The sequence below is a fragment of the Rhamphochromis longiceps genome, linkage group LG1 (genome assembly GCF_057381845.1).
Source record: "Rhamphochromis longiceps isolate RC_006_pf linkage group LG1, R_longiceps_female_GT1.1, whole genome shotgun sequence".
NCBI classification, from domain to species: Eukaryota; Metazoa; Chordata; class Actinopteri; order Cichliformes; family Cichlidae; genus Rhamphochromis; species Rhamphochromis longiceps.
This window is the reverse complement of record NC_140557.1, coordinates 23535501-23545509: the sequence shown is the minus strand read 5'-3', so window position 1 is coordinate 23545509 and position 10009 is coordinate 23535501. Positions and strand designations below refer to the sequence as shown.

Here is a 10009-nt window from a genome sequence, read left to right as displayed (position 1 = left end):
CTGTTACATCCAAGATAAAAATCTTACATAATAAATATATTATGTAAAAGACTGCACCTGGATGTGTTACTGTGCTATAAACACAATATTTCGCAAATATTGTGGACTTTTAAAAAAACTTTTTAAAAGATTCATTACTGCTAAAATAGCAGCTTTTTAATTATAAATGTATCATGAACTGATTACTTACATTATACTACTAATAAATTACTGTCATTTAATGGCATTGCATTGCACAGCTACAAGCATTTCACCTCATGTCATACTGTGTATGGTTGTGTGTGTGACAAATAAAATTTGAATTTGAAATTATTTTAAAAAACAATCTTTTGGATTGGTGATGATTATTCAGAGATGTTCTACCTGTATAATAATTTATATCTTATCTTAAATATAATGTAAAACTACATATATAAGACTGGGTTGTGTATTTGCATCATGAACTACCTGTGCATGTAACAACCATTAAAGTACATTAATGCATGTTGCGCGCATGTTCACACATGTTTACTGCACGATTACTCTTGAGAAGTTTTCATGCTTATATACAATTGAAAGGCTGAAGAAGCAGCTGGCTATGCACAGCAGCACAATCATGCAAGAAAATTTGCAGCCGTACTGGTCCTCCATGCATGTGTGAGCACTTTTACCTGACGCGTGTGTGTGTGTGTGTGTGTGTGTGTGTGTGTGTGTGTGTGTGTGTGTGTGTGTGTGTGTGTGTGTGTGTGTGTGTAGTGGGGGAGTGTGCAGTGGTTGGCTGCCTGATGCGGTGGTGCAGGTTTCAGTGTTACACAGGCCGGGCCCAGTGCTGCAGGTTGTCCGGTAGGGTGCCTGCCGAGCTACAAGCATGCTGTTGATGTCAGGAGCACAGGAGAGGAACGTGAGGAATGGCTGAAAACTGACGGTGATCTCCCGCAAGGAAACAAACCGGGACGCAAACGTCCGCTATGTTTAGCTGAGGACCTGACTGCCCCCCGGACCAGCCTTTCAGCGACGCACTAACAAGCACTGCTAGTGTTTTTCTTCTTCTTTTCTTTTACAGAGGGGGGGTTATTTAATGGGACAGCGAAAACGCAAAAAAACGCAAGGTACGCTACCGCTCCTGTCGCCAGCAGAGCTACTTTTATTTTCACGGACTAATACGACACACGGGTTGAGAAATGTTTCCCACCAAGGTAAACTGGCCGTCTTCGAAGGCAGTGTTTGTGTTTTGAGCTAGCTAAACGCTTTTGTGGGTACATTTTTTTTTTTGCTTTTTGTTTTCTGTGGTCGGGGTTGTGAATGTATGAAGTGTTTGAACCGCTGGGGTTTTGTTTTGAAAAGCGTCGGTTAGGCTTCACCTCTTCATGGTTCACAACCTACCAAACCACATGAGAAGAAGACGACGTCCGGAGTAGATTAAACCGCAACAAAGGCCCCACTTCTTCCCCCCTCTACCGTCGCTTCCACCTGAACCGAAGAGGAGAAAATGCGTGTGGATCTGTTTTGGGTCTGTTTGTGGTGTTTGCTTCGCCCCGGTGCCACCGGTCAAGGGCAGTCGACGGCCGTTTGTTCGCTCTCATGCAGCTGCGATGAAGATGGGGGTGCAGACTGCTCCGGGAGAGGGCTGACCGCCGTCCCAACCGGGCTCAGTACTTTCACCTACTACCTGTAAGTGACAACCAAGCATCTATGATGAAACACAAGCTATTTGCACACTTAAAACCTGCCTCATCGTTTACTGTACTGTGTTTACGACGTGAGTGATGGCCATTGAACATCACCGGGTAAACTTAGTGCAGATGGAGGGAATGTCCTGCCGTGGATTTTAGGATTTCGGACTTACAAAGGCTGACCTGTTATCTAAAGCATCACAACACTCAAAAGCCTGGCATAGTTCAGAAACAAACTATACACAGCTGAATCTTCAGGACTTATCACTATTATAGCATCAGTATAGCAGCACAGCCTCCATTAATGTTGTAATGACATGTGTAATGATTGCAGCTAATAATTAACTAGATTATCAGTTATTATTTAAAACAGGGAATCAGCTGATAGATGGATCTGTATAAACTGTTTCCAGAAGAGGTGAATAAAGTCATTTCTAAGCACAGGTTGAAACTTTTTGCGTGGTTTGCTACTAAAAGTGGTTCCTTATGAGAAAATATCTGCTACTAATCATAGAGTGAAAGCAGTAGACACTGAGAAGTGAAAGATTTATGATGCTACTATGAAGCTTCCCACGATACATTGATTCTGCAATACTTGATCTAATGCAAAACTGTCGTCTATGGTGCATGACAACATAAAGGAAAAAGGAAAACACACTGCAAAGAAATGAAATACACATATTTACCTATTTACGATTGTTATGGTTAAATACTGCCCAGCTTCAGGAAGCCTTTTTAAAGTACATTTGAACTCCGTGATGTCTGACTTTTGCCATGATCAATGAAATGTTCTCCAGGGGGGTGGCTGTGGCTCAGGAGGTAAATTGGAAGGTTTTGTGGTTCGATCCCTGGATCCCACAAAATACTGAATCCAGAGTTACCCCGATGCATCAGTCAGGGGTGAATGTTGGGTTAAAAGTGTTTGTATGAATGGGTGAATGAGGCTTGTTGTAAGAAAGCGCTTAGAGTGTTCAAATTGAGTAGAAAAGCGCTACAAAACCACTGTCCATTTAGGGGCCAAATACAGTTAAAGTTTCTCTTGATTTTTGCTTTACCTGAACCATGGGTAACCTCCGTCTTACTCTCTCTGTCTTTTGTCATCTGTGCAGACTGCATGGATAGTCTATGTGGAAATATTATATTTAAACATTGGTTTAGCTCCTGACATGTACACACAAGTATGACAAATATATTTAAAATAAATCCTCCAGGTAAAGCCACAACTTATCCAACTGTTTCTCTAAAGGTTTTTGTGGGAAAAATGACTGAATCACTGAGTAATGCACCAAATGCTGTGATCACAAATAGGGCTAGATTTGGGTGAGTAATGCATGGATGGTAGCCAGCAGTGTCTTGTTCCCTCTACTGTAAGATTGAAACAATAAAATAAGGAGTCAAGCCTGTTCCTTTATCACATTCTCACAGCAAGTCTGGCTATGTTTAACTGCTGCACTCATTTTTACAACAAGTTGAGCAAATAGAGACCAGGTAGGTTTGGTCTTTTATGGAGCAGTGCAGATACAGTTGATGACTGGCCCACGAAGAAAAAGATTGTGTCACAACTTCTGGGTTAATCACAAACTAAAGTAACTCTTTAGTCACTGACTCTGCCAGTTCCCGCGTGAAAAACACACTCGAGCTTCACACATACGAACAGCCATTTTGAGTTTGGGCCTTGTTAAATGTGCAAAAGTGCATGCGACTTTCAGAAAAGTGTAGAGGCTTGTTTGTTGAAACCTCTGTGCTGCTGTGCTGCCTTCTAAGAATGGCGGCCAAAGCCCTGCTGCACCAGAATGGACAGTGTACCACTTGAAATTCCCATTGTTGAAGGTGTGAGGTGAACTAAACAGAGGGGAAATGGTTGCATGGCGCATGAGGCTTACAGCTGAACCTCTCGGCATACTTGCTCCTCTGGGTAAAAACAAAATAAAAGGTTCACCACTGTATTATGACATCTGAATTACAATATGGTGCAGTGTTTTCACAGAAAAACACTGCTGCTCTCCATGCTACTCTGTTGGCTAGTTTTATGCCAAAAAGGAAAACACTGTGTTGTTTGCGAGCTTGTGGTGTCTTTGGTTCTCATAGTTTGTCCTACTCATAGCAATCTAAATGCTCTGTGACACATTTTAAACCGCTTAATGTATTCATTTGAGACTTAAAGTATGTGAAAGGTTGCTTGTCCCCCTCTCTTTTTTCCCCTTCCTGGTCTCTTGAACTTTAGTTGTCCTCTCTTACTCTCTCCGTCTTTTGTATGTGGAGCAAGGGGGGGTTAGGGATCATGATGGATTAGTGAGACATATTGCAGCTGCAAAGGCTCCTTCTCTCAGGGCTAATGCACCCACAATGGCCCGCTGAAGTGTAAAGGAAATGTCTCATATGAGCATTTTGTCACTACAGTAAGGGCCATTTGTTTATCATGTGTTTAGAATCAGAAACACTCCAAAAGTAGAACCTTTTATATCCAGGCTGGTGGGTTCCAGCATCAGGAAAGAAGGTGTGTGAAGAAACAAACACAAGTGTGCTCGCTCACAGCAGCAGATTCAGTGCCCAAAGGTAAGGAAATGATCTCAATGTTGTGGAATAGTGTATCGTTGTCATGAAGGAAAAAATAAACGTGGTAATGGGAGACAACGCATTTTTACAATAAATCATATGACATTGTTGGCGTGGACTCTTACCTTCAGCCCACAGGGGCTTGAGTTTTGGCTTCTATAATGGAACCAGGCCTGTCACAGAAAAACAGATGGAAGAAGAGGCCCCTCAGCCAGTGACAAGGCAAACACTCTTGTAGTGTACCTGTCACAGAGTGTCCACATAGGTTTCTCTTTTGCTACAGTGTCTGCACAAACGTGTGTATTTTAAGCAAGCATAGAGGCATTATTAGAGCTGATATCTCAGTAATGTTAGGTCCTTTCATAGCGTGAGGGTGCCTGAGACTTGGGAGGCGAATGGAGGGGTGGCGTCATGGGTCTTGCACTCTGCTGGTAGAGCTTGCCGACTTCACCACTGGTGCCCTCAATCCATTTTTAACTGAATGATACTTTTGTTCTTGGTCAGCAGAGGTGAAAGGAGCCAGTAAGTAGTTCCTGCTTCCAAACAGGATGAGCTGTGGATGGAAGAATATCAACATCCTCTCTGAGTTCTTAACACTGAGCTTTATTGGTATACCTATTTCCGTCCTCCACCTGCAAAGCTTCAAACGTTCAGAGATTTTTCAGAAATTCTCTTCAAACCTCTACAAGAAACTCAGGGTTTCAGATTTTTTACTTAAGTGTCTGGTCTTCTATAATGTCAAAGAGAGATAACTGGAAGAGGTTTTAGGGTAACTCAAAAGGATGTGAGACCACATCCTTGAAAATGAATCTAATCTGTGGCAGGTGATATGCAAATGACAGTCTGGGAAATCAGCTTAGGGGTGGCACTTAGGTAATATGGTGGATGTTAAATGATTGGATTCAGCTGCCTCTCCAGTAGATCTCTTGTCCTGTGGGTGGACTTGAACTACAGCTGTTAGCCTGGTAGCTTACCCACCAACTAGTTGGTGGATTAAGTACTTCAATACTAAAATGAGTCATCCACCATGCTTTGTTGGCCATTAATATACCAGAGCCACCAGTTTGTCTCACACATACACATGAAATGCTTATCATCATGTTGTCTATTTGCTGTCGTGCTAAATTATTGTGAAGTGTTCTCAAGAATTAATCTAATTGTATGTTTTGTGTTCAGTATCTTGAACTGTTTAACAACCTTAATTATATGTTATGAGTGAATTATGAGGCTCCACATCACTGATGTAATGGAGTCATTTGTGAAGGGTGATACTTACTTTTCTTGTAAAATAAGTCAACCAGTGAAGTAGAGACCAGTCATTTAAAATTCTCAAAAAGTAATTAATTTACCAGATTAAAGTAAAAAAAAACAAAAAACCAAACGTTCAGTGGAGCTGTTTCGACTCTCTATTTGTTTTTCCCCATAATAGTTGCTTTTAATTGGGTTCCTTTATTTTAATATTTTTAACATTAAATGACCAAATGTTTAAGAAAACATGAATGATTCATGGCCACATTTAACTGTTAATCTGAGATTCGAACTGCAATTAAAATTTTTTACCTGAAATTGTGGTTCGTTGTTTATTTTTTTTAATCACTCCAACAGCATTTGCAAAACTTGACAATCAGTTACTGCCCTGTGCAATAGTTTACAATATAACAGTTTAACTGCAGTGTTGCTGTGCAACCTGCGCCATAGCTCAGAGTAATACCCTCATAAATGCCATCGCATATCTTTATAACAGGATGGGCTTTTGTGCACATTTTCAGTTCTTCCAGAAATTGGAATTCATTGCACACTTTAGGTTGCGGGCCAAACAAGATAAACATTTATTGAACACACTAAAACAATGTTTTTTTAAACATAAATATGAATAAAAACAGACAGGAATATTATTCCAGAATAAATAAACTTTAAAAAATAAACTTTAACTTTAAATATTTTGCTCTTCATAAAAATATATCCTGTCAAAATTATGCAAGTTAGAAATATGAACATGCTGCCAAAAACCCCAGAAAAAAAAAATATGAAAGCATACACAAGGTTCGAGCCGCGTGTAGACTGAGCTGGGGCATTGCTTCAGGAATGGAACTAATAAACTGGGCGGGCCATTCAGTGTTGTACTTTGCCTTGAGTGTACCATTACACTGCAGCTCCATCTGAATCTGCACAGGTGCAGTTTCCACATAAATGGGTTGCGAAGCAGCCCGAAATTCTCTTTATGTGCTTCAAAGTCACCAAAGCTCCGTGCGAACTCAGTGCACTCAGTTTATCAGCAAAGTGCGCATTTGGGAACACTGTTGCGCTGACTTGGTTCAACATTACTTGTCAAAAAGGCAAGGTTGTACTGGTGCATTTGTGATAGCTTCACTTGAAATGCCTTCACCGCATCATACATGCAATGTCCATGAACTGACAGATTTTCTTGCTGAGCTCAAAAACTCGATTGAGAACTTTTCCCCAACTCAGCCAACGGACCTCTGTATGATAAGGAATGTCGGCAAATTCTGAATCTATTTCCCACATAAAAGACTGAAATTGACAGTGATTTAAACCTTTAGCTCAGATAAAATTTACGGTTTGCATTACGGTGATCATTACATGCTCCATTTTTAGGACTTTACCACAACATTTCCTGGTGTATGATGAAGTGAGTGATATGCTGTTAACTCACCGGTACAGTTCTCCTCCTGTATATTTTACTCACATCCCGCCGACTAGTCCACTTTTTTTCACCGCACAACACCAGTGCTCCATCTGTTGTAAGTCCAACAAGTTTGTCTCAGGGCAGTTTCATGTCGGTTACACTTTGACATACTTTTAAAAAAATGTCTTTTCCTGTCGTTGTCCCGTGAATCAATTTAATGTCCAATATTTCCACTTCACGGATGAAGATGGCCAGCTGCGCAATGCCCATCATGTCTGTACTTTCATCCACAGCAAGAGAGTATGCAATAAAGGTTTTGCTTCTTTCACACAACTGTGTTCTTAAATCAGTGGCCATCTCACAAACCCGATCAGCAATCGTATTTCTCCCCAGGCTGACATTTGCCAAAATCTGCGTTTTGACTGGACTCAAGATGTCGCACACCTTCATCATGCAGCACTTTAGAGTGGTAAATGGCCGGGCTGATTTGGCTATCTCCTCTGCTACTATAAAACTTGCTTTCACAACAGCTTCACTTTGTGATTTTTGCTCTGGTGAAAAACGTCTGCTGAAATGTCAGATTCTTCTTTAGCTCTTCTACTTTCTGTAGTTTCTGCTCTGCATTTAGGTTTTTCAGCTTATCCTGACGTTTTGTCTCGTAGTGCCGTCTTAAATTAAATTCCTTAATTACAGCCACATTAGCTCCACTAATAAGACACACGGATTTACCAGCAATGTCTGTAAACATATATTCAGCCTCCCACCGGTGCTGAAAGGCTCTGTTTTCAGAATCAACTTTTCTCTTCGCCGTTGTGAGGGCTAGCTTTGCAATAACAGAAGTTTGACTTGATTGACGCGGGAATGTTCCTGGGTAGCCCAGCATTCGAAAAGGAGGCTGCAGCACTGCATTATGGGATCTGTTGTTTGTGTGTTATTAGCACCTCATATTGCCGGGCCATGCATAACAGTAATAATAAATCTATATAAAATGATCTGGCCCGCGGGCCTTGAGTTTGACACATATGGCTTAGGTAATGCTGACAAATTTCTTTTTACCACAGCAGCATTTCTTTACCACGTATATATTCTCTGAAATAATATTGAAAATGCTCTTCTCTTCTTACATTAAGATTGAGTGTATAGTTCATTGATTAAATGTATAGTAAAACGTATTCACAGTGAGAGAAACTGTAGTTTTACTTCTGCAGCCCACATAAGATCAAAGTGTATAGATTGTGGCCCAGAATTTAATCTGAGTTTGACATCCCTGCGGGAGTGGGTTGAGATCTGGTGACCGTGGAGGGTGTTTGAGTTCTCATTGCCATGTTCAACAAACCATTTTGAGATGATCTGAACTTTGTGACACGGCACGTTATCCTTCAGGAAGCAGCCACCAGAATATAGTCGGGGCCTTGACCACGTCTGCATGCAGCTTTCGTCCATCAGATACACAACAATGCACTATTTTTGGTAGAGCATGCTAGCGGGCCGTCGTCATTACTTAGTTTTTTTTTTTTTTTTTGGAAAATACGGCACACTTAAAATCAATCCTTTGATTTTTCTGAAAATCGACAGTGCCCCTTATAATCCCGTGTGCTTTATGTATGAATTCTGGTTGTGTTTACTGACCTCAAAACGATTTTATGTGGTACACGGCGCTCGAAAATCTGTCAAATGTTTTAGTACGACTTTGCTAAGCTACGAAGTCGCACCACTTGATGGATTGTCGGAGCGTTACGGCTATTCTACGCAGGAGCCTCGCGGAGTGATGCGTACTATGCTTCAACATAATATTACCATATTGTGCGTGTGTGTGTATAACCTCTTTTTAAGTTTTGTGGATATTATACATTGTTATGCTCACGATATGTCAGCCAATTTTCACTGGAAATGCCTTTTGGTTAAACTGTCGGTGAGGAATTTGCACTGTTAAATTTTTATATAACTTTAATGCACATAAAAAACAGCTGCTTGTTTAAGTGCAAATACATTGATGGTTTTTTTTTTTTGCAATAATAAAGTTGTGGAGTTGTAAAGTATTTTGTCTAGTGTCAATTATATCGTCAGTTATATCGTTATCGCAAATTTTCAAATGTATATCGTGATAAATATTTTTGGTTATATCGCCCTGCTCTAGTTGTAATTATCAGTTAATTCTTAGTCCAGCTCAGTGGAGTGGAGCGTTTCAGAGGCCTTTAGCCAGGCAACTGCTCACATGCAAGCTGCTCTCTTCTTTCAGCCCCTCACTGAACAAAGTAGACTCAGAGTAAGGTGCGCTTGTGGTTGGAGGGCTGCTGGCTGTTGCTATATTTCTGCTTCTTTACTGGATAGTTTTGTGTTTTTTTGAGGCCCACAAATAGTCATTCATGAAAGCCAGTGGCTGTTGGGTGACTTTAAGAACTTACCAAGAAGTCCTGCAATTTGTTTGTCACATAAACAAAAACAATAACTCAAATTTGTGATTGTTAGAGGCATCACGAGAATGCCGAGTCTATGGGGATCAATCCCAGCTGACAAGCCTTTAGCAGCACAGTTGAAATTTTTCCATACTCATGTGTAATTGAATCAGTTTTTGGGGCAGTTAATGTCTTCTTTATGTAATTGTGTGGCATGAAAGCATTGCTTAGCTTTTGCTGTGAGTATGTCATGAGGGTATCAGGCACTGAAGCAGAGTATATTTCCACATTTTGAAAAAACAAAGATCTGAATTTAAAAATATTTACCCAGTGAATGACTATTTTAAAAAAGTCAAATATTTCTATTAAGGTTTCTACCATTTTCTGCTTATTGTACATTTCTTTATCTAACTGGTGGAAAGTGTCACACACGGAGAATGCAGTAGATCAGCCATCAATCTACAGACTGAGGAAAAAGGTGGCACAGTGTGCTCCAGTAGTCTGTATGTTTTAGTTTTTTGCTCTTACAACACAAGATCTGGAAAAATCCGAGACCTAGGAGCATATAAAAAGGATATAAAAAGTGCCTCACACAACCCCTTTTTTGTGTTTTGGCCCTGTCATGCAAGCTTGATTTGTGAAGCACTGCAGCGATTGTTTTCTCTTCCGGTGAAGTGTCCCACAGGAACCGATGACCTCTCGAGTTATTTTACAGTAGTTCTTGGCATCTTGGCCTCAGACCCTAATTAAAGCCCTTT

The 10009-nt window shown here is 40.6% G+C and overlaps 1 protein-coding gene across 1 annotated transcript in view; it reads left to right on the top strand.

The window, feature by feature from the left end:
- Nucleotides 1-765: 765 nt before the first annotated feature.
- lgr4 (leucine-rich repeat containing G protein-coupled receptor 4) overlaps nucleotides 766-10009 on the top strand; it is a 33124-nt gene continuing 23880 nt past the window's right edge. The window contains exon 1 of the mRNA XM_085402720.1: nucleotides 766-1650. Coding sequence (XP_085258846.1) covers nucleotides 1469-1650 — 182 coding nt within the window. The 5' untranslated portion in view covers nucleotides 766-1468. The remainder of the gene's footprint in view (nucleotides 1651-10009) is intronic.